The sequence below is a fragment of the Grammomys surdaster genome, unplaced genomic scaffold (assembly GCF_004785775.1).
Source record: "Grammomys surdaster isolate TR1022 unplaced genomic scaffold, NIH_TR_1.0 169, whole genome shotgun sequence".
Lineage (NCBI taxonomy): Eukaryota > Metazoa > Chordata > Mammalia > Rodentia > Muridae > Grammomys > Grammomys surdaster.
This window is the reverse complement of record NW_021604617.1, coordinates 6,314,266-6,338,768: the sequence shown is the minus strand read 5'-3', so window position 1 is coordinate 6,338,768 and position 24,503 is coordinate 6,314,266. Positions and strand designations below refer to the sequence as shown.

The 24,503-nt window shown below is 50.0% G+C and overlaps 1 protein-coding gene across 3 annotated transcripts; it reads left to right on the top strand.

The window, feature by feature from the left end:
• The first annotated feature begins 4,482 nt into the window (after positions 1-4,482).
• Positions 4,483-24,087, top strand: Mocs1 (molybdenum cofactor synthesis 1). 3 transcript variants are annotated; one of them, XM_028766589.1, is made up of 11 exons: positions 4,483-4,612; positions 9,058-9,184; positions 10,995-11,162; positions 14,292-14,456; positions 16,559-16,620; positions 16,917-17,028; positions 17,226-17,338; positions 17,752-17,862; positions 20,351-20,471; positions 20,925-20,972; positions 22,698-24,087. In XM_028766589.1, the coding sequence occupies exons 1-11, from the start codon at positions 4,490-4,492 to the stop codon at positions 23,456-23,458; spliced, it is 1,911 nt and encodes a 636-aa protein (XP_028622422.1). In that variant the 5' UTR covers positions 4,483-4,489; the 3' UTR covers positions 23,459-24,087. The 3 variants fall into 3 exon arrangements, with proteins under 3 accessions (XP_028622422.1, XP_028622424.1, XP_028622423.1); XM_028766591.1 differs by having other exon boundaries at positions 20,925-20,987; positions 22,698-22,809; XM_028766590.1 differs by lacking the exon at positions 4,483-4,612 and adding an exon at positions 4,723-4,821.
• Positions 24,088-24,503: the final 416 nt, after the last annotated feature.

The following is a 24,503-nucleotide window of genomic DNA, read 5'->3' as shown; positions in this document are numbered from 1 at the left end:
TGGATGCACCCTTGCCTAAGCATAGATGTGTGTTTGTAAGTATGTGGATGCCTGGGTGTGTACCAATGCACTTGCACATATATGTGCACACATGCGAAAACCCAAAGTTGACATCGGGTGTCTTCTTCAGTTGCTTTCCCTTTACTTATTAAGACAAGGTCTCTTGCTGGCCCCAGAGCTCACCAGCTTCAGCTAGTCAAGCTACCTGACTTGCCTAGGGCTTCTTGGCCTATGCCTTCTGGCTGCTAAGATAACAGGAAGTCACCAGATATGTTCTGCTTTCACACAGGTTCTGGGGAGCCAAACTCTGGTCCTTATATTTGCCCAGCAAATGTTTTATCCACTGGATCATCTCTTCATCCTTTCACCTTGCATGAGGGCCTAGCAGAGCTGTGGAAATACAGGCAGCTCTGAGGGGAAGATGGGAGAGGAGGGAAGAAAAGAGCACAATAGCCCAGTTGGGCCTAAGAAGACTACAGGATGGCAGCTCCAAAGGTGGAGGAATGGATCAAGTGAAGAGGACAGTTGTAGCCTTAAAGACTGTGGCTGGGGGACACTTACCTCTAAGATTACCAGAGAGGCCCTTCCAATGGAGCTGGCGCTCCCTAATTCTGTAACAGTGACTGGCCAGTATGCCCCCAGGGATCCTCCTATCTCTGCTAGGTGCACACAGTACATACGGGATTTGGGGGATTTGAACTCGGTTCTTCATGCTTGCATGTTGAACATGCGAGCATCTCCCAGGCTTCTAGGAAAGGATCTTTTATAGATTGAATGCTGAACTGAGTGAGAATTGCTATGGTGTAGGCAATCTCAGCTTTCGGGTGTAGAATTATCCTTTACGCTGCCATTCTTTGCCTTCCTGCTTCTGGCTTGGTGGTCAGAAAGTAAAGTCAGGGAGATATGCACATGGCCATGTGTCCCTAGCACACAGTCCTCTGCTTTCCCGAGGGTGCCTTCCACTGGAAGGATTAAGGCAGAAGCCTCAAAGCAGATTGGAGAATTCATGGAGTTGACCTCTTAGTGAGGAAACGGGAAATTCAAGTGGAACAAATGTCAAGTAAGGGTGAGGCAAGTGGAGGACAGGACACTCTAAACTCTCTAAGGCAGGTTTCAACGGGTGTCTCCCTGTAACGCAGTGGCAATGTCTTTAAAGAAATAGGCGTGACTACTCATGGGAATTTGCACACTGTGTTCATCTTCCACTGTTGTAAAAACATAGAGCAGATTTCCAGCATCAACTCTGAATGGATCTGGGACCAGGAGTTGTAGAACTTGCTCCTCTGAGCCAAACAGCTGCCATCTTCATTAGATCTAGTGTGCCTGCTTGCAGGAGTCATCACCATCAGGCCTGGAGACTACTGCCATTAATCCTGAAGAAGGGAGCAGGAAGGACCACAGGACCCTCACTTCATTTCCAGCTTTCCCTCCTGGGTATTTGCACACCATTCTGTCCTAATTGCTTGAGGATCCAGGGTGTCTGGGGGATGCTAGAGTATGCAATCTGGGAAAGGCTAGGGGGAAGAGGGCTCTATACAGCTACGGGGAAAGCCATCATTCCTGCCAGATACAGACTTTCCAGTGCTGCTGCTCTGTGGAGAGAGCCCTCACCCACACTCTCTAAGTGAAGCAAGCCTGACAAACTTGTTGTTTGCCAGGTTGGATTTTGATAGGATCCTATTTGTTTTGTCAATAGAAGGACAAACCTTGGGGGGGGGTAGTAGACTTGGAGTCTCCCCAGGGAAGGAATTCTCAAAACGCCAGGATTGGCACAGACATCTGAGACCTCCATGGCTGGTTCTGCATGAGATGGGAGTGTCTACAACAAACCTAAGGTCCCCAGGATAACAGATGGTTTCACAAGTTCCATGGAAGTTTATGTGAAAGTGTCCTGTGGTGGGTGATTTTCCAGGTACCAATATGAGCACTCCCTGTCTCTGGGGAAACTCAGTGTCTCTGCTCTGAGAAGACATGGCCACAGACTTTGTTTTTAGTGGTGTGGGTAGCCCTTACAGCTCACCGAGGCATCTGCCTCTAAATACTTGTTCCTGGTTCCAATCTATCATGTCAACAAGCTTTTCCTCCTGGGTTAGATGCCCTCTTGAAGGTCTCCAACCTGCAAAGAAATGGGTTTTGTTTTCCTCTCTTCCATCCCCAGTTCTGCTGACAAACGCAGGCAGAGATAGTCATAGCAGTGAACAGCATGCCAGCCATTCTCAGGGGCTCCCCCAAGCCTCTTGCAGATTGTCTTTTGACAGACATGCCCGACCAAGTCCATTCCAATTCAAGCTGACGGTTTTTTTCTTAATGCTACTCAAGGTCGAGACAGTACAAAACAATCTGGAGAAAGTTTATCTGGCTATATGGCTAAAACCATCTCTGCTTTCCCAATAACCAGCCTGTCTTTGTAAAAATCAGTTATGTTCCTTTAGTCTTTCCTCACTGAAGAACTGTCAGTTCTGGATTATATGCCATAATTCCACTTCCAACTGCAGCTCGCAGATGCTCTGTACTGGTCATGGCTCCTTCTAGTTTCATAGCATTCAAGTTTGAGAGTTAACCCCCCCCTCTTTTTTTTTTTTCCCTTTGAGACAGGGCTTCACTATGTAGCCCATACCAGCTTGGAGATCACTATGTAGGTGAATCAGGCCAGGACTCACAAGATTCTGCTGGCTCGGCCTCCTGTGTGCCAGGATGACAGGTGTGTATGTCACCGTGACTGACTGAGCATACCTATTCTTTGTATGTATATATGTCTGTTATGGAGTGTGAATGGAACCTCCGAGATTTGAGACTAAGTCTCGCTGCTTTCCAGAGGAAAGAGGCGCACGGCACCCCAACTCTTCTCACATTGTGAATCTCAGTTATAGAATCAGTTACAGCAATCAGATGATACTGGAGTTGAGACTAGCCTTTGTAGAGTGAATAGCTTGTGCATTGTATGGATGCATCACCTGTCAATTAAAAAGCCTATGGCTTAGTCGGGAAAGAGAAGGTGGGACATCAGGAAGGAGAAAGAATTCTGGGATAGAGAGAGGCACAGGGGTTTTCCAGGAAGATGTGACCAGACAGATGCGTGGTACCTGAGCACAGGTCACCAGTCAGGATGCAGAACAAAATAAATGGGTTATTTTAAGTCATGATTCTAGTCAGAGAAGAGCCTAGCTATATGGCCAAGGTATTTGTAAATACAGAGTCAGAATCTTATTTCTGGGAGCATGGGGAAGGAAGGAAGAACCGGGCCTAACTTCTACAAGGTTGGACACTTTAATCAGCTACACAGCTCTCGAAAAATCATCTCCTCTCTCTGAGATGTTTTCCTTGATTGCTAAATGAACTTTCTATCCACACCAGGGTCATGGTATTGCTGGTTAGCTCAGAGTTCTGTGTGTAGAGAGCATTTCGAGGGTCACTCATTCTTTGTGTCTTCCTTTCATATATCCTTTTTCTTTTTCTTTCTTTCTTTTTTTTTTTTTTGCATGGAGAAGCCATGACTATTGACTATTGACGAATGGGAGACACATATAGAGAGTGTGCATGGAAAAGGAGCTGAGCTAGCTGTCCTACAAGCAGGGGCTGGAGTAGGATAAAGTGAAGGAAATTAGTAAAGTTGATAGTTTTAAATATCGATATTTTACTGGCATTTCCCCCTGCAGATTTTAATGTATGGAAATATTACTTGATTTAAGAATATGTCATAAAGTAGCCTGCTATTTTGTATGCTAACTTAAAAATAAGTTAAGGGGCTAGAAAGATGGCTCAGTAGTTAAGAGGCCTGCCTGCTCTTCCAGAGGACCAACACCCATATGGCATCCTACAACCATCTGTAACTCAGGTTCCAAGGAGTCCGACGCCCCCGCCACTCCCTCCCCCACCCCCTTTCTGGTGTCTATGAGCACCAACTGTGTCATGGTGCACTTACAGGTGTGCAGGCAAACTCTCACACATTAAAAAAATAATTTAAAAGGTAAAAGAAAAGAAATTTTTTCCATTTGGGTCAGAGTTGAACTTCTGTAATCCCAGCACTCTGGAAGCAGATGCAGAAGGCTATCTGTAAATTTGAAGGCATCCTGGTCTACAAAGCGAGTTCCAGGGCAGCCAGGGCTACACCTTTAAGACACTGTGTAAGGGTCTCAACAACCCCTCCATAACGAAAAGAAAAAAATAAGTATAACTCGCCTAAAGATTTTATTCCACCCTTTTAAATTCTGCATCTAAAGAGAGTTTAAATCCAAGACCAGGCAAAGCTGAAGGAAAAGAGCATAGCTCTCCCAGACTTGGCTGTTCAGCACAAGAACGCGCTTCCGTCCTGGAAGGGGGCGGAACGCGTGGACTACAACTTCCAGAGGGCCATGCGGAACAGCACCCTCGCTGATTGGCTGCTTAGGTGCCGCCCTCTGCTCCTCCCCTCCGAAATGACCCCGTGCCAGGTCCCGGGCTAGAGTATCTGGAGGCCCATTTCAGACCCGGTACTTCCTTTGCTGACTTCATGGCGGCGCGGCCTGCGTCCCGAATACTGCGTCAGCTCCTGAGGTCCAATGCCCGGGGTTGCAGCTCGGGTGCTCCGGTGACGCAGCCCCACCCCGGGGAGCCCTTGAGACCTACCAGGGAGGTGAGCCTGCCTGCCTGCACACACCTACCTGGAGGGAGATGCAAGCATGCCACCCTGATGTGCAGAACGCACTCTCTGTCCTAGAGGCTTCTTCTGGGGAGGAGGACCCTGGGCACTCACTGATGGGTTGCTTGAGTTCTCTCCTACCCAATGGGAGGGACTCCACAGTTTCCCTTTCACTTCTTCCCCGGAGGGCCACCTTCTAACAGGTAGCTATGCTGCAGCAGGAAAAGGGGGTTATCAGAGGGTGAGAGTTAGGTTCCAGTGAGCTGTTTTAGCCCTCGCTTCCACCAAACCTTTTAAACATTATTCCTCACCTCCCGGGTGGAGGGTGCCAGTGCAGTCAGGTGTCCCCGGGACACCTGCTTCTTTGGCAAGGTCTAAAAATATTGTTAGCCAGGTGCCACGCACAGTCGGTTGTCACTTTGTAATGGCAGGGCTCCATGACCTATCTTGTTTCTCTTGGGAGGGGTTGGCCTCATTTGATGAGGAACCGAGCAAGACCAAGCTCCAGGTTAAGGAGTTCCTGCCTGTCTTCATAGCGTGGGTCGGGGTCCTCTATTACACTTCTCCGAGTGTTTCCAGTTACAGTAGGTTTTAAGTTTGTTGTTTTATCTACAAGGTTAGGGAAACGCGCGAAACTGTTCCATTTTCATTTCGAACCATCTGCTTCTGTCTCCCAGGACTGAGCTTGAGTTCCCAGGACTCTGAATTTCACAATGATTGCCTCCCATCTTGCTTAAGACATAGGAAGGCTTATGTCAGAGTGTTCACTTCCTCAGACCTGCCTCTCTGGACTCCTCAGATAAAGCAGGCTTGTTGTTACAGGGCTTTCCAAATCCTTGAACTTTGTACTTGAGTGAAAAAACCTAGGATAGCCGGGGCCACTGTGAGAGCTCTTAAAAAATGATACTAGCCAAAAGAATGCTGTTTCCCATAATTGATTTTGTGCTTGTTGTGAGGGGCCTGTGCAGTGTGATGAGCTGAGGACCCCTTGTCCTCACACGAACTGAGTGTATCTCCTCTCAGGGCACTGTAAAGCAGGACCTTAAACCACAACACTTGTACCAGCCCGTCCCTTCAGGTGCTGTACTAGGTCCTCTTGGGCCCCTCCTACCCAGGCAAGCAACCATTCTGTCACAGGTGCCTCGGCTATTGCATTCTGACAGTTCCTGGATGCTAGGGCTCCCTCAGCCTTTCTAGGTATTTCCACTGGTGTTTCCCTCAGTGCATGCAGCCAGCCAAGCCAGCAAACGTGTCTTGGCTGCTCGAAGCACATCTGATGGGATCACACCTGTGAACCTATCTTTTGTTGCCTCTAATTTTATCTGGCGTCTAATCTCTGCACTCACTTTCCCTTGCTTTCTGTCTATAAATCCAGAGGTTTAGACCTGCTCACCTTGTACAGGAGTGTAGGGCATGGGATCTGTAAGAGCATTGCAGAGGTGAGGTGAAATTATGTATTCAGCTCCTTTGCAGAACTGCCAGTGGGCGGGAGCAGAGGCGTGAACATCCGGGACCCTCGCCCTGCCTTCCTTTCCTACAGGGACCCTCTGCCTGCCCTTCCCAGGGCTCTCTGGTGGTCCGAGGTGGAGAGCCATGGTGGATGCTCACTGGGTATTTTGCATGTCATGGTGTGGGTGTGAAAGAGAAGTGAATCTTTAGTGAGGGTTGGCTGTGCACAGTGCAAAGGGGGCCTTGAGACAGTCTAAGGATGGGTGGACAGCGTTGAGAGGCGCCAAGGGAAATCGAGAGCAACTGCCGTCATGGCTGAGGTAGGGCAGACAGCTTCCTGACCAGATTTAACTCAATCCAGGTAAGCCCTTCCTTTCCCTGGAACTCTACTCTGACTTTCTGGAGGCAGAAGGAGTTCGGGGCGCCTGAGCCCACTGCCTGTGGTGGGTTAAAGGACTCTGGGTGACTCTGGCGAAGGCAAAGTCACTTAGGTGTTTAGAGTTCTAGAAAACAGCAAAAGGCTGGTGTGTGGATGTTGAACACAGGAAATTGGTGCAGGAGAAATCGCTGGTATGGTTCTGGGAGGAGGGAGGACAGTGCTGGGGGAACAGGGAGGACAGCTGGAACAAGCAGGGAGGACAGTGCTGGAGGAAACAGGGAGGATGGTACTGAAGTGGAGCAGGGAGGGCTGTGTTGGGGGAGCAGGGAGGACAGTGCTAGGGGAACAGGGAGGATGGCGCTGGGAGGGTTTTTCCTTTTTGCTTCCAACCTACTCAGCTCCTTTAAATCCACATCTCAGGGGAGTGGATTATGTTGGTCAGGAACCAGAGATGCAAAGACTCCCACTCTCAGGGAACTGGGGAGAAGGCCATTTAACAAAGCGTGGGGCAGTGCTTATTAAATAGTTTGAGGTGTGTGTGTGGGGGGGGTATGTATGTTCAAGTGCATGTGCCCGTGTCTTTGAAAGCCAGAAGGCAATCTCAAGTGTCACTCCTCAGGTGCTGTCCACCTTGTTTTGGAGACAAGGTCTTTTACTGGTAACCAGGGTTTGCCAATTTGGCTAGGCTGGCTAGCCAGTGAGCACCAGGGATCTGCCCGTTCCTCTCTCCCTAGCTTTTTAAATGTGGGTTCTGGTTACTGAACTCAGATCCTTATGCTTGTGAAGCAGGCCTTTTAATTCCCACCTCAATTAGCCTAATCTAGATAATCTCTTGCGTGCCTAGAGAGGCTTGTCTCCTAGACAGTTCTAGATCCTGGTAACTTGATGGCGTTAACCAGCACAGATGGCAGTCACTTACTGATACTGTTTGTAAGGGACCTTCAGTTGAATTAGATGGGCTTGTTTCCACTTTGCAGAAGAGCAAGCTAAGCAGGCATGTCATGTCAGAACCCGTGCCCAGCTGGAGCAAGCCGGGCTTGGCCACCGTCCTCAACAAGCCAAATGAGAGAAATAAATAGTGAAGAGCAGAAAAATGTAGTTAATTCAATATGACCGTCGTTTCCTTCTCTCTGCTTGAGACTTGTTGGGGGAAGTTCCAGTTCCCTGAGGGTACCTCTTTTCAGAAGTCCAGATAGAGAGGAACACAGTGTCTCTCTAGAATGTCCTCATCCTTCAGGCACTACCTACAAGCCATCTGTACCCAAAGATAGCTTTGAATGAGGCCCACCACAAAGTCATAACTTAAAAATGATGGGTGGGTGGGTGTTTTTTTGTTTGTGGTTTTTTGTTTTGTTTGCCTTTTTTTTTTTTTAAAAAAAAAAAAACAGTTGTGTGGTTCTTGAGCAAATAAACTTTGTGGATGACAACATCCTATTGCGACATCCAAAGGCAGGGGCATGCCTGGAATTTAAAAGGATCCAGGAGCTTGGTCTGTAACTAGAACCAGATTTGTAATTCAGGTTTACCTGCCTCAAAGTCTGAACTCCACCAGGACTGCTCACCTTGCTTAAAACTTGCCTCAGCCCTGGCTGCGCAGTACAGAGAGAGTCCAGGCACTCAGAGGAAGTCACTCTTGCTGGCAGGACTCCCCAGTACTCCTGGAAGCTCTGTAGTAAGTCTCGTGCCAGCATTGAGAACTCGGTAGAGGGTTAAGCCATTTGGCAGAGACCAGCCTGGAAGCGATTCTGTGCAGGCCTATGTGTTACACAGTGCTCTGACTTACTGTGGTCAGCGTCCTGGGATGGGATGGAAGAGGGTCCCCCACTCCCAGGAGACTATAGGAAGTGGGGAGGGGTGGAAGTAGGTCATGAGATGAGGGAGGGGAAAAGAGTCAGGGGAGGGGCTTCCTGTATCCAAGTAGTAAATGTGCCTGGCCAGCCGGGAGAGAAGGGTGTGTGTTAGAGGGTTGGGCTAATAGCCAGCCCCTTATTTATTCCTTGGCCAGGCTTGCCTGGCCAGTTTCTGCTGAGTCATGTTTCTTGGTCCTCTCACTCCCGATTCCTGGATTTATTTTGGCTCCTCCCCATCTTTGCACAACCACACATTAAATTAGAGGGAGGAGCACCTCTAAGCCATGAAGAACTGGAACCTGGAGTGACTCCCTCATGCCTAGGTTCCTTATAACTGTTGATAGACAAGAAGGTGCAATTCTGCCCCAAACCTGTCTCCGTGTTAGCTCAGTTCTTGACGTCTACACCGATCTTCCCCTAGGCTACACAATGGCTGACTAATCCTTCCTCTTGGCACTGGGTAAGGAGTGCAAAATATAGGAGCTGCATAAAGAAAAATCTAGAATTCCCACGTGCTTCCACCTGTAGCTTGAATACATCTGGCTTGGGCTAAATCCTGTAGGATTTAAGTTGTCTGCAGTCTTGGTGGGTAGAACTTCCCTTCAGTTACCTTGGATAACTGGAAGGGCTGCCGGTGCTGTCGGGTAAAGGAGAGGCAGCTCATCTCCGGGATACCTCAGCTTGCCACACCTGGGCCATTTTGCCAATCTCCCAGCGTCAATAGCAAGGGCTCATGCTCCATCCTGTCCCTGTCCTTGCAGGGGCTGTCCATGAGGCTCCAGTACCTCCAGGAGCATGCAGCTCCCTTCTCTGCCTTCCTCACGGACAGCTTTGGCCGGCAGCACAGTTACCTACGGATCTCTCTCACAGAGAAGTGCAACCTCCGATGTGAGTCTCCTGGGCATCTCTGCGTCACTGTCCCTCTGCTGAAGTGGCATCTACAGTTACTTCCAGTCAGCCCTTCCCTTGCCCTTCCTTCCTTCTCACTCACCTCACCTCATTGGCAGGCTGGTCAGCCTGTAGTGGCCACACGGGGCTGAAGTTAGCTGTCGGGTTATGGAAGCTAGGGTCTCCTTGAGATTAGATTTGGAAATAGTTGTGATCAGGTTTAGGGTAAAGCATAGGTCTTGGGTTGTTCTCCCTCTTCAGGGCTCGTTCTCAAGTCCAGGACATGGCCAAGGGTCTGGGTGTTGGGGTGGGGAGAGGGTATGAACATTGCAGGGGAGCAATTAATATAGCCATGGCCATGAGGTACCCCAGTCCTGTGTTGGACCAGCAGCAACCACACCAACACACACAACTCACTGGGTGATCCCAGGGATGCTCTGGGGGTGTGTCCACTGCTGGAGACTTGCAGTACGGCCCCACTTTCCTCCCCGTTATCCTCACCAGCTCCCTCCTCCTCTGCCCTGCCTCCGTCCCTCCCACTGTATTTCACAAGCGTTGGTTGAGTAAGTAAACGCATGTGTATTTGGTAAGCGTTTAACCCAAACAAAATGTCCCACACGTGCTTTTTGGTTCTCACCGTCTCTTCGGTCCTGAGAGTCCAGGTGTGCGTCCTGTGTGCTTAGTTGACATTGTGACTCCGGTAGGCATTTCCAGTCTTCTGATATTGTCACAAGATGTTGGTGTCCTCGGAGTTCACATGGAGAACCTGATAACCAGGATCCAAAGAAACAAAGTCACACACATACGTAATTACAGGGGGTCAAGAGGTGACTCGGTCGGTAAATACTTGCCATGCAATTATGAGACCCTGATTTCAATGTTCAGGATCCATTATTTTTTAAAAGGCAGGGCATGGGGGTGCTCTCTTATAATCCCAGTGCCGGGAAGGCAGAGGTAGGTGGACCCCTTCATTGGCCGACTACCCCAGCTGAGTCAGCAAACACCTGATAAAAGTAAGACCTTGTCTCCAAAAATAAGATGGGGAGTGACTGAGGAAGAGACTCCGGGTTGACCTTTGGCTTATACACCTGTACGTACACATGAGCACACACGGAATTGTAGAATACCTCCCCGTGTTTTCTTTGTGATTTTGTGTTAGGCTGTGCTGTTAGCTGTCTGGGGCCACACATGGCCCATTGACAGGAGTGGACATGCCCTTGATTCTAGCAGATCCAGCCTGACTCTTGATAAAGGCAGAGAGCGATGGTAGGAAATGGCCCTCCTACCCCCGACCCCACACACAGCTCTCACCTCTTTATCTGCTGCTTCATCTTGACAAAGAGCCCTGAGGTTTTTCCAGGCTGATGCAAGTCTGTGCATAGGATGGACCTGGGGATGCTGTAGTAACAGGACAGTGGTTTTCACCAAGCCAGGTCATTTTCTTCGTCTCATGGCTTATGCAGAAGAGGCAACTTTGCCACAGCTAGACTGGCTGAGAGTAGACTGTGCTGTCAGACACAGGCCAAGGCCCTGCTGGCCTTTCTACGTTGGTCTGCCTGGGTGCCCTCAAACCAAAGCAGCCAGTGTCTCAGGCATTCCCCTGCTCTGAGACGGGCTCTGCTTTGGCCTACTTTATCTTCTTTAACCCAAACCCTCAGCTCCCTGATGGAGGGACTTAAGTCAGGCCAGGTTATAGGGAGACTAATGCGGAGTGACTTTGTATATTCAGGACGGATGTTAGTCTGTTGATGAGCAGGGCACCTGCCTGCCACACCTGTTTCCTACCTCTTCATCCCCTTTCTTTCCTCAGGCCGGTATTGCATGCCCGAGGAGGGTGTGTCCCTCACCCCCAAAGCTGACCTACTGTCTACAGAGGAGATCCTGACCCTTGCCCGGCTCTTCGTGAAGGAAGGTGTGGACAAGATCCGTCTCACTGGTGGGGAGCCTCTCATCCGACCAGATGTAGTGGACATCGTGGGTGAGTTGGACACATGCCGTATGCTGTTCTTGTCTCCTGTCTCAGCCAGCAGGACTCCACTGCTACCCACTGCTTATCTGACAGCTGTCACTCATGCAGACATTGAGTCCCGAAACACCCTCTAAGATAGCTGCTATTTATTTTGGTGGGGGATGATGGCTAGGAAGAGTTTCACTTCTGCTAGGGCCTTAGCCACTAGATGCCAAATCACAGTGGCTTGCTATGACATTGAGTTCAGATGTTCACCACGAGGCCCTGTGACCAGGCTCCTGCTAGCCACTTCTCTGCCCCTTCCTTCTTCTCTGGCCATAGCATTCCCTTTGCCAGGAGTTTATAACTTGCCCTCTGCCATGTCCCTGCTCAAATTATGTCAACTCAGCAAGGCCTTGGTCATTCTGCCTCCTTGTGTTTCTTCCAGAGCCTGTTCCCCTCAGACCTGGCAAGGTGCAGACTGTGAACTAAATATGGGCTGCCACGGGTTTTTTGTTTTGTTTTAAGTTGGTTTTTATTCTGTATATAGGGGGTGGGGCTCCTGTGCACACAAGGGCTGCATTCAAGGAGACCAGAAGAGAGCATCAGATCCCCCGAGCTGGAGTTACAGACGGTTGTGAGCCACCTGCTGAGGGTGCTGGGGACTGAACTCTAGTACTCTGGAAGGACAGTATGTGCTCTCAGCCACCAAGCTGTCTGTCCAAACCCAACATACATTTAGCTTTGAGGATCTTTCCTGCAGTGTTAGGAAGGACAGTGCCACATTTGTCTCTTTGTGTTTCCTTGTCCCGCTGATGTCGAGGAGTCCGGTCCCACTTTGTTCTGTTCCTGCTTCTTTGAGGTAATCTATCTTTTTCTCTGAAAGTTCTTGGTGTTCCCTTTGTGCCCAGTTTCCTTGAACAGGCTCTTCCTTGTGTATCCTGTCGGCATTCAGTGTAGTTTCTCTTACATAAAAAGAACACTTCTCAGAAGCGGGTAAACTTCTGAGAAACATCCGTTATTTGTTTAATTCTTTGTTCTTTCCATTGCCTTTTTCTCTTTAGGATCTCTGTCATCTGGGTATTACCCCATCTCTTTGCCGATTTAATATATACAAATATGTTAAGAATGTCATACAGTTGTCTCTTTATGGCCAGCAGTGTCACTTTAAGATACACACATATATACACATACATGCCTATATGTATATTATGATATACATATATGTGTGTATATATGTATGATTTTGTAGGGGTGTGTGTGTGTGTGTGTGTGTGTGTGTGGTATGTAACTTTCTTGTTGTAGACAAAGTCTCCTTAGCCTGTGTTGGCCTCAAACTCTCATGTAACCTAGGATAACCTTGAACTTCTGATCTTTTAGTGCAGGCACTATCACCCAGCTGAAACTGCCCTTTGGTTTCAGATTTCTTCCTCTTTCTCTTTTTCTTGGGAGAGCTGCCTGATTCTTTTGATTCTGACTTCTCCTTCTGTGTTCACCCATATCACTCGAGATTGTCTTTACGGCTAATCGTTTCTCTGGGCAGATTAAAGATGTAACCTTTGTAATTAAGCTCAGCCAGTTTACATGAGCGTGGCAAAACCCGAGTTAGCTGATTGCTATGTAATGTTTTATAAAGAATGAATATGTGTATTTTTGAAGTGAAATGTTCTATATTCTGAAAATCACTTCTTTCTTTTCATTGACTTTGAAACTCATGCCATTTCTGCCCTGTAACCCCACCCAGGTGTCATAATGCAGGCTTGAGAAGTGAAGCCTATCTTGGAATTTTATTTTATACCTTTAATATTTTTATTATTTTATCTATTATAAGCATCGTTGTGCTGATCAGGTTTTGTTTGTGTGTTTTTGTTTTGTGGTTTGTTTTTATTTTTGTTGTTTGTTTTTGTTTGTTTTTGTCAACTTGACACAAGCTAGGGTCTTCTGGGAAGAGATGATACCAGTCAGGGAATTGCCTCTGTAAGATTGACCTATAGACAAGTTTGTAGAGCATTATCTTTATTAGTGATTGCCGTAGGAGGGCCCAGCCCATTGTGGGTGGGGCCATCCCAGAGCTGGTGGTCCTGGGTTCTGTAAGAAAGCAGGCTGAGCAAGACACGAAGAGCAAACCAGTAAGCGGCCCCCCTCATGGCGTCTGCATCATCTCCTGCCTCTAGGGTCCTGCCCTGAGTTCCTGCCCGCACTGCTTTGGATGATGAAATGTTGTATGGAGCTGAATAAAATAAACCCTTTCCTCCCCAGGTTGCTTTTGGTTATGGTGTTTCATCACAGCAATAGCAGCACTAACTAGGACATGTACATTGTAAAAGGAAACTTGTTTATTATAGAAAAAGTTATAGTTATCTTTAAAATTCCAACTGCAGTCTAGTCACTGATTGAAAGTAGCCACCCTGAACATTTGGCACTGTATTACTAACTTTGCGTTACTATAATAAAATACCCTTAGTGACTGATTTTTATAGAGAGAAAGGTCGCTTTGGATACTCAGGGTCAGGTGGGCTTCATGGAGTCTGACTGTGGTGAAGGCTGGAGTGTGTATCTCAGTCAGTCTTGAGCCAGGATTCAGAGAGAGGATTCTCAGAACCCTAGTCCTTTCTTAACCACCCCCTCCCCCAGCCATGACCCAAGGACCTCTCATTAGGTTCCACCTCTTACAGGTTCCACTACTTCCTGATAGCTCCACTCCTGGGACCAACCATTTACCAACAGGCCTTTCAGAGACATCAAACATCAGACTGTAGCTCATAGCATGAGGTGCATCTTTCCCCAGGCATGACTGGATTTGAATGACCAGATGGAGCGTTTCCACCCTCACTGTTTTCTCTCCTCCATTCTTTTGTGTATAGTTCTTCCAGATTCCTTTTGCTTCAGAGGCTGGGAAGTAGGCTTAGTCAGTAAAATGTCTACTGTGTGAGTATGAGGACCTGGCTTTTCTGCAGGAGAAACTTATGATCTTAGTAGCTGAGCCATCTCCCCAGCCTCTTACCCTGGTTTTTATTTCCACTCTCATTACCAAGCCCAGCCTGGTTTGCAAGAGGCCGCAGACTGCCTCTCTGTACTGTGCCCCTTTGGAGTAAGAGCTTTGCCTTCCTGTTCTTCTCCCAGGACAAACAGTTCAATGTACCCTTCTTATCTCTCCAGCCAGACTTCATCGGCTGGAAGGGCTGAGAACCATTGGCATCACCACCAACGGCATCAACCTAGCCCGGCTGCTGCCCTCGCTTCAGCAGGCAGGGCTCAATGCTGTTAACATCAGCCTGGACACACTGGTTCCTGCCAAGTTTGAGTTCATCGTCCGCAGAAAAGGTGATTACAGGCAGGCTGAGGTGTGGTTCTCCCTAGGGATCTGACAGGCCTCTGTGTGTTCCTAGTGGGAGTAGGGAGATTCTAAGAGGTGTCACTTCCTCCTGGTGTTTGGATTATGGATGCACACTCAGTAAGGAATGAATACCATGGCTAAGTTGTTTGCGTGGAGACAGGTGGGCCAGCTGGTACAGGAAATGATCGCCCTGAGGTGTCAGGCCCGGAGTACTCAGGGCTCCTGTACCATCTAGACAGAAGCCTCTTTTCCTCTCACCCTGCTTCAGATATCCTCACACATGTCTTCCATGTGGTGGCTTCAGGAACCCTGTGATGGCAGGTGGAGCCAGCCTCCTGCTCTGGTCTCCTTAGGTCAGAGTCTGGCTTCTCTTAACCATGGACACTCTACTCTTTGATTTTTGGGGTGTGGGCTGTACATCACTGAAGACTCTGGAAGGTTGGGGCGGGGCTAGGAAAGGCGGCTTTCCACCCTCTTTCTTTGAGCAGTGTCAGTACCAGCCGGGCCTTGTTCCTTCCCTGCCCGGGTGCAGCTTCCTACTTTCACCCTTTCAGAAGCTGACTAAACTCTGGCTGGGCTCCTTTCTCTGGAGAGAGCTGCAGTATCCACTTTGATAAAATTCAAAGTGTCGTAAAGTAATACGGTTTCTATGAATTTATATGTTTATATTTTATTTTTTGGGGGGGCATGTTTGTATTTATGTATTTGCGGGTACATGTGCAGGTGGAAGCCAAAGGACAACCTCAGCTGTTATCCTCATGAGTTGTCCATCAGGAATTTTCTGAGACAGAATCTCTTGCTGGGATCTGGGATACACTGAGATAGACTAGGTCGGATGGCCAGTGAGCCCTGAGTTTGCCTCTCCACCTGCCAGGGTTAACATTGCGAACGTCATCATGCCCGGCTTTTTGCATATCCTGGGGATCATGCTTAGGTTCTCACACCGTGTCTGAACCCTGCAGGCTGCTGGAGCAAAACATAAAACCATGTAGAGCAGCCTTTGCTGAGGTCTCGGTAACCATTGGAATGACCTGGAGAGGGAAAAACTCAGACTGAGGAAGGTGCCTACCTCATACAGGCCCGGAGCATGTGAAGATAGGATTCTGCTGGCCTGGGGCACAGAGAGCTTGGATCTAGGGCACTTCCTCTGAGGGGGCTGTGAACAGAGAACTAGAGGCTGGAAAGTGGGCAGTGGAAGAGACGCTTCAGATGGCCCCATCTCTGAATCGTTCTCTCCTCTCCTGAGTACAAGCCCCATCCCAGGGACACAGCTGACGTCAGGGTCTCAGACCTCCCCTTTACGCTCTGGCCTTTCCCTGCCTCTGAGGGAGCAGCTGTTGAGAACATGCCAGTGGGAGAGCTGCCTACGTTATACAAGGTGGTGGGTGAAGACTGCCCAAGGGTCTCAGTTTCCCCATGTAGACTGAGCAGACAGCCAGATCATGGGTCAGCTAGCTGTGGCCCACAGACCCCCACATCCAGGCCTTGGAACCAGGAGTGTGTTTTACAGATAACATTTGTCATCATTAATTATTGAGAGTGTGACCTGTGAACCCCAATCAAACAACTGCGTATCCCTGAGAAAACAGCCATTTCTCTGTCCCACGTGATGAAACCCTGCATGGTTCTGGTGAGGTAGTGAATGAAGTAACGCTAATTTAAAGGACCCACTGCGCTCTTCTGTCCTTCATGAGTGTGCAGACAGACATGCAGGCCAAACAGCCATATACATAACACGAAATAAAGAAAGACAACAAGTCGAGAAAGACAGCTTTGCAGATCGACACCCACTTGTGCACACAAACACCTCCACAAATACATGAACGTGCACACATGCCTACGTCTCTACAAAAGTAAATGTTAATAAAAATAAAAATCACGTTGCTATGCTTTGAATTTAGTAAAATCAAGTTTCCTGGTGTATACCCACCTAGAATCTGGGAGCTGCCTCTTGGCTCGTGTAGCCTGAGATGCTTGCCATCTGGCTTGTGAGAGAAAACTTTTGCCGTCTGTCAAGCTTGCTCCACATGGCTCTGGCGGTTCCCTGGAGAAGAGGGGTCCCTGAACCTTTGCTTCTCTCTCTCCACAGGCTTTCACAAAGTCATGGAGGGTATCCACAAAGCCATCGAGCTGGGTTACAAGCCTGTGAAGGTGAGGGCCTGTCATGCCTGTTGACTCCTGCCTTCCTTCCTGACCTTGGGTCCGTGACACCTGGCCAGTAGACATGTACCTCCCACTGCTTCTTGCCCAGTTACATCTAGCCCCTTCTTATCCTCCTCAGTTGGGTGTAGAGAAAAGCAGTGGCCCCTATGGAATACCATATCTGGGTGGGAATAGCAGGTGTCAAGAGGCAAGGGCCGGGTCCTGACGGGTGCCCCATCCCCCTGAGCTCATCCTCAGGAAAGCATGCTGCAGACAGCTCTCACTACCTGGTTGTCCCTGGCCAGGTGAACTGTGTGGTGATGCGAGGCCTGAATGAAGATGAGCTTCTGGATTTCGTGGCCCTGACAGAGGGCCTTCCCTTGGACGTGCGTTTCATTGAGTACATGCCGTTTGACGGTGAGTGACAAGGGATTCGGTCGGGAGGGAGGGGTGGCTGGGCCTCAGGGCTGTCCCAGGTACTGCTAATACCTGGGGTGCTGGGAGGGATGGTGTGGAACATTCTGGAGTCAAGTCTGGATGTGATTTGATCCTTGGGCAGGGTCCCCTTCATCTCTGGTTCACAAGCTTCCCCTGCCACCTGCAACTAAATACAGGCAACAAGTGGAACTTCAAGAAGATGGTTAGCTACAAGGAGATGCTGGACACCATCCGACAGCGGTGGCCGGAGCTGGAGAAGCTGCCAGAGGAGGACTCCAGCACTGCCAAGGTTGGGGAGCAGGAAGGTGAAGGTGGGGATGGTCCTGCCGTCATCAGGGTTGGTGGGGTGCTGCTGCTGTGGGTTCAGGGTGTAGCTGCGGAGCAGGGTGTTCAGCAGTGCCCTGGTTGCTTAAAAGAGCAGCCTAGATGTGAATGGGTAAGACTAAGCAATATCAGAGGCCACCACTCTGCAGATAAATCCTGTCCCTCTCCTCCACACAGGCTTCTTTAGACTTCCCATCCTCAGATACCCGTATCCATAGCAACTCTTCTCCAGAGCAAGCCAGGCAAAGGCAGAGAGGCTCTTGAGTCGCCCACCACACTGAAGAGAGCTGTGGAGCGGGGTCCTGCCATCAGCAGAGGGGATCTTGGGAGTGAGGGATAGCCCACCCTGACCCTCACGCTGCCCTTCTCCTCCCCTAGGCCTATAAGATCCCTGGCTTCCAGGGTCAGGTCAGCTTCATCACGTCCATGTCAGAGCATTTCTGTGGGACCTGCAACCGGCTGCGCATCACAGCTGATGGGAACCTCAAGGTGAGTACCCCGCCCCTCCCGCCCCTCCCGTCCCAAGGACTCCTCGCTACCCAGTTCTCCCACATTCTTCTGATTAGAGGGGCAATCAGTAGTCAGTGCAGGGAAACTTGGGAGTGACCAGAATGAACTGGTGTGTGTGTGTGTGTGTGTGTGTGTGTGTGTATCCTTTGTTTCTTCAACCCATCATTCTTTGGTTTCTCAAAAGTCATCTCCAGCACTCACTGCTGGCAGATGGAGACCAGCACAATTGTTAGCCATTGTGTCATCATGGTTAGCCTCTTCCTCCCAGCCAGGGACTCACCTCTGAAACCGGCACTCAGTACCCGGCTAGCTGCCGTGCTCTGTGTCTGGGCCCGTGCCTGTGGAAAGGCTCATTTCCCCAAAGCCGTAAGAACTCACTGCCACATTCAAAGAGGTGGTGGGCACAAGCAAAGTGGCCCTTTGTCCCATGTGTCGGTGCTGGCAGTAAGGATGATGGCCTTGAGGAAAGGTGAGAGGTCTGGACTCACACTGCTTGAAATCAGATGTGGGGGTCCACACTGTTGAGAGCTGTGATTCAGAACAGTGTGATTCTGACTGTCGGGAACAAAGTGAAGTCTCTGGGCAAGAGGGAGACATGGTCTCATCTTCATTGGATTTGAATCAAACTCAGTAAAAGGCCATTGAGCAATGATAAAGACACATAGGTGTCCAAGGGTGACGGTGTGAGGTTGTGTTGGGAGACGGCTGAGTGCAATCACAGGGACCCAAGTTCGGACCTCCGACTCCCATGCAGAAAGCCAGGCATGGCTCCATGCTTGCATTCCCAGTGCCGAGAAAGTGGAGATGAGAGTCTGCAGCTCACTGGCTAGCCAGGCCAGCCGAGTTAGCGAACTCCAGGTCAGCGAGACCCTCTCTCAAAAACCAAGGTGCCAGGTGATTAAGGAAGATACCTGATGTTGACCTTTGACGTCCATGCGTGTGCTCACACACACACACTCACACACACTAACGCACATGCACATACACATGTACCTATATACAGGAAACATAGATACACATATACAGAAGAAAGACTGTGGCACATATAAAGAGCATGGTGGTGTCTGTAAAGGAAGATGTCAGGTAGCTGCTGGGCCTGGGGCCTCTCTTTGACTGTGGCTGCAGTTTTGGGATCGGCCCATTTGAATACAGAGAGAGCTGTACCCTGGGTTGGTGGAGTCGGAAACCTTCCTGGGCTGGAGCCAGAAATGCCTGGGAATGCAGGCGGCTTCTCCATCGAGCTCTGTGGGAAATGTAAGACAGGTGTCTAAAGAGAATGGGAAGCTCGTTTAGAGTGAGTTACGGTTAAGGGACATGGAGGGATTCTGAGGCCCAACAGCCAACAGCTGGCCTCACCTCAGAGGGAGATGGAGGAAGCGATGTCACTGGGGTCCAGTCAGGCTGCAGCCTGAGGGAAGAGGGCTGGGGCTTCAGCTGTGGAGGGAAGCAGCTGCTGCCAGAGATGAAGGGAACCAGGGAGGAAAGCCAGGGCCTTTTCTTCCTCCCTCCTGATCTCCCAGGCGGAAGGCAGCACAGGGAAGCCCACAGAAGTCTACAGAGGACTCAACCTAATATTGTCAGTGAAAGGCAGTGAGGAACTGGGCCCTGTGGTAGAGGAAGGGGGATACCCAGCATACTGAAGAAGCTTAATCTTCTCTCTGAGAGCCCTGACTCCTCCAGAGCTTGACCCTCCCTGTCTTTTCAAACATTCTTCTGTGTCTCAGCACACAACTGACACACAGAAGGTTCTGTGGCAGAGTGGGTGTTAGTCTTCTCAGCTACCATGTCCCCATCCCTATTTCCATCCCATCACCATGATTGTGTCAAGACTGAGGGGCCACAGGATGTCCTCTCCGGCCAGGTGTGATGGCTTACGCCTCTAATCCCAGCACTCGGGAGACCGATGGAAGACGGTCACTGTCAGTTCCAGGCCATCTTGGTCTACATAGCCAGAGCTTAAAAACGAGTCTCTGTCTCAGAAACAAACAAAAGCTCCAAAGCTGTCATATCTAAAAGCCTTCAGCTGCTTAGTTACCAAGCAGGGACCATGGACCAAATCAGGGGCACTCGTGTCCATACTGAAAGGGACCGGGAAGGGCTGATGGGAAACAAGATATGTATGCCACTTCAGGGTACTCAGCTTCACCTTGGTAGGAACCCCTCTCATAGTGCTACCGTCCACATCAGGTATCTCAGAGGATACAGCAGCCCTAGATTCTTCTGTTCTCCCTTTGTATCTTTAAATTCCCAACAAACACTGTACAGTCTTAAAGGAATACGACTTTGTCTTTTGCTTGTCCAGCCTCTCTGGCTCCTCTGTGCTGTCTCTTCTGTCCCTCATGGCCCTGGGTCCTGCCTCAAGTGCGATCCTGCTGTGGGAGGCATGCGCACAGCTGGGTGGGGCTAGCAGTTTAGAAGCTGGAGGCGGAGGCTCTGGGATGAGGCGGAATGTTCTCATCCACATTAGGTCTGCCTCTTCGGGAACTCTGAGGTGTCACTGCGGGACCACCTGCGGGCGGGGGCCTCTGAGGAGGAGCTGCTGAGAATCATTGGGGCGGCAGTGGGTAGGAAGAAGCGGCAGCACGCAGGTAAGGGCTGGGCAGGGGTGGGCGGGGCCAGTGGGAGGAAGCTGGAAGGAGGCGGGCAGGTGGAAGGATAAAGCCGCCTGGGCCGAGGCTGCCCGTCCTAAGTGTAGGTCTGGCCTCTGTCCGTTCCCATTGGAACTCTGGACTTAAGGCATGGTAGTGGTGGTTCTTCTTTGAGGATATTAACATAGCATCGGCAACAGGGAATCCCAAAATTCTCCAGGACTGTTTTATCAGGCTAAGAGACATCACTGGCTCCCTGGAGTCCCATGCATTGTCTTTGGGAGAGGAGTGAATAGCAGGTCCCTGGGCATTTCCAGAGGGATGCACATGAGGGTATTGACAGGACGCCTGTGACCGTGCACAGGACTTTTGGGGCACATTCATCCACCCATGTGTTTCACTCTTGTCTCTTCTCCCTTGCTTTCCTCCCTGCCCATCCCTCCCTAATGCCAGGCATGTTCAATATTGCCCAGATGAAGAACCGGCCCATGATCCTCATCGGTGGGTGATCTATCAGTACGTAACTACTCACCCTTATCATTTGAGGGGGTCCTGTGGGATGGGGGTGAGCCCCCTCTGTGAGGCAATCCCTGCTCTGCCCCTTAATAGTCCTCTTTTTTTAAAGAATCTTTTCCTAAACCTTCCACATCTGCTATTTCCTGCCCACAGCAAGCCCCTTGTCTTCAGACTATAGAATGGCAGAACCCTCTCTGGAAGTCAGGGCAGGGGCTTCTACAGACCTGATGCTCACTGAGTTAGCTCTTCCCAGAGAGTGGAGCTCCTCAGCTCTAGAATCTCCCAACAGGACACACATGTCCCTTCTCTGCCATGTGGGGTGCCTGTGCATGTGTGTGGCCCCTCCGTTGTCTCAAGCAGGCATATGTCGAGGCCGCTCTCAGACCATGCAGGATTTGAACTTGCCAGTTCCTTAACTCCAGGGACTGTAGGCACAGGGTGCATGTATCTCATGTATAGGATGTGTCTTCAAGTGAAGACATAACTTCATAAAGCCCGGAGTAGTGTCCTGTCCTGGGGAACTGAGTTGGTCCCTGGGCATCCCTAGGAAGGATGCTCTCCTCAGTGCCAGATGGCACCAGATGAAGCCTGACTCCCTAGGTCACACCCACCCTTCTGAATTAGAACATTGGAACAGAAAAACCACTAGGCAAACCTGAAGGGAATAGTTCCTTCCTCTAAAGCTTGGAGAAAAGTGGCCCCAGAAGCTGAGAACAAAGTAGATTCCATGGGCCAGAGATAGCCCAATGTCCACCCCAGCACAGCGGCCACCCAGAGTAGAAGAGATAGGTGACAAAGAAGCATTCCCCTGGGGAAGGCATCTTAGTCATCTCTCTTCCCCGTTATCTTCCCAGCACTGGGTCTTAGTCTCGGTTTATACATCTTCAGGAATGGAAATGCCTTGATGGGCTTCCCCCTGACAGACAAGGGTGAGGCTCAGAGTATGCCAGAAAAGGAGACATTAGGGAGGCCGTTAACTTCATATAGATTCTCTTAACTGAAACATGTGGAGTAACTAGACTGGCCTGGTTTTCACAAAACAAGAGTTGCCTGGGTCAGGGCCTCTTTGACCCCCATGAGCCTGTGAACCACTTAGAGATCCTATTGGTTCTGTGTTGGTAGGGCCATGGTGGAAGTATCCACTCCTATGTGCTGTTGATCGTGGTCCGGACATCAGTTTTCTGTTCGTTCTTGGGAAACAGCAGTCTGCAGCATCCCCAAGGTTCCCTAGACATGAGAACCAACCAGACCTGATATCCTTGCAGGGACTTGACATTGTTTAAGTAAATGAACCAACTGTATGCTTGGGTGTCCTACCTGTCAGTGACACAATTGCTGTTCCTTCTCCATCGGAAGAATCAAGGTGAAAATACCTGTGGTTGGCCCTCCAGGGTGAGACCTAGCTAGTTTTAGGAAAATGAATGGCCATCAGAAAGCTGTTTGATCCTTGGGGCCTTAGGCATGTCATAGCTTTGTGACAAAGTTCAGAGACACAGGGAACCAGAACTGATCTTGCTCCCCCACTGCTAAGGAGAATAAACCGAAACTGGGCAGCTTCTCTCTGGTTCCTTCTCTGTCTGCCTCTGTTCTTCCTTTTTTCCTCAGTGTGAATAAGATCTCATGGTGGGGCTGGTGGGGGTCAGGAGAAGAGGTGGAGAAGGAACTGCTTTGGGGTCTTAGTCTCTTCTCTCTTCCCTTCTTGCTTTTCAGGGGTATTTTCAATGCTTCAAGATTTCCCACCCGCTTGTTGGAGCACTTCCTCCTGGGATCCCTTCCGTGTTCGGAATCCAAGTGCCAGACAGTGTCTTTCTGACCGGACGGCAACTTTGTGGAAGAGACACTGTGTCCCCATGACCCTCCATCTGTCTCAGCAGTGCCTGGGGTCTGGCTCCCTTCAGAGACACTACAGCTCCTACTCAGACCCTGACAGTCACTCAAAGTGCCTTAGCACAGGGTCCCAGGGCCATGATGTCCCCTCGGGTCCAGGGCCAACCTCAAATCAACTAACTCATGTGGATTCAGCAGGACGGGCAACTATGGTAGATGTGGGTGGGAAGCCAGAGACAGAGCGGGTAGCTGTGGCCTCTGCCATGGTTCTTCTTGGACCGGTGGCCTTCAAGCTTGTCCAGCAGAACCAACTGAAGAAGGGGGATGCTCTGGTGGTGGCCCAGCTGGCTGGCGTCCAGGCAGCCAAGCTAACTAGTCAGTTGATCCCCCTATGCCACCATGTGGCCCTGAGCCATGTGCAGGTACAGCTGGAGTTAGACAGCGCACGCCATGCTGTGCTGATCCAAGCATCCTGCCGGGCCCGGGGCCCCACCGGGGTAGAGATGGAGGCACTCACCTCGGCTGCTATGGCTGCCCTGACCATGTATGACATGTGCAAGGCAGTCAGCAGGGACATTGTGGTGACCGAGGTAAAGCTCATGAGCAAGACTGGAGGGCAGCGGGGGGACTTCCATCGGGCTTAGAGAGCCACACTCTCCAGTCATGTCTCCCGAGGGGATGTAATTGAAGCTGAGGAAAAGATGTCACATTCCTCCAAATCTAGTAATTAGACCTAGGGTCACCCTGTCTCTTTACCACTAACCCGTGAGGTGTCGTCAACAGAGGACACCTGAGGCCTTGACACCTTCCGGGACTCTGGCAATGGGAGTTTTGATACTGGATACCCAACACACACACACACACACACAACCCCATCATATTGCTCAGGTTGTTTCAGACAGACAACTTTAGGTTGCCCTTCTCATTTAGGGTCCTCTCTTCTCTCCCTGGGGAGAGAATAAGGGCTCATTAAGCAGAGGAACCCGCTTTGAGGAAGGAAAAGCACAAGCTCCCTAAAGAATGTATCACAGACTGCCTCCCCCCTACACACACACACACACACACACACACACACACACACTGGGCCTCTTCGACAGGATGCACACTTTGGACTACAACCCTAAGGACCTGTGCCAACATCTACCCACACCTGGTTTTGCTCGCTATGGACTGCCCATACCTCTCTACTCCGGCACGTATCAGGGAAAGAGGAGTTGAAGGTGACCTTTACCCTCACAGCGCACAAATAAAGCCACAATGCCAGCTTTGGAGATGAGGAGTAAGGACTCTTGTCTATCAAGAAGGCACCAAGTGCTCATTTTTAACCCATCAGCTACCATCTAAGACACTCCCTAAAGGGTGGGCCGGGGAAGAAGGACCCTAGAAAAGCCAAGGGACATATTCTCTGGACCTAGAGGCAAATCCAGAATGTATCCTAAGGCAATTTGACAGATGGGCGTCCCAGACTCAGTTGTATCTATCACGAGTGTTTGGAGATGAGGCTTGTGAAGTAGAGGCTCCCCAAACAGTGGCCTGGCATGACAGGTTCTCTAAGATCAGCGGCATTCTCTCTGCCGTGTATAGAGGTATTGTGATGGATGTTTAATCATTGGCTCTTTAGAAGATGAACAAGTTCCCGTGACAGAGTTCCCAACTCAAGCTAGCCACAAAACCTCAGATGTCTTGAAA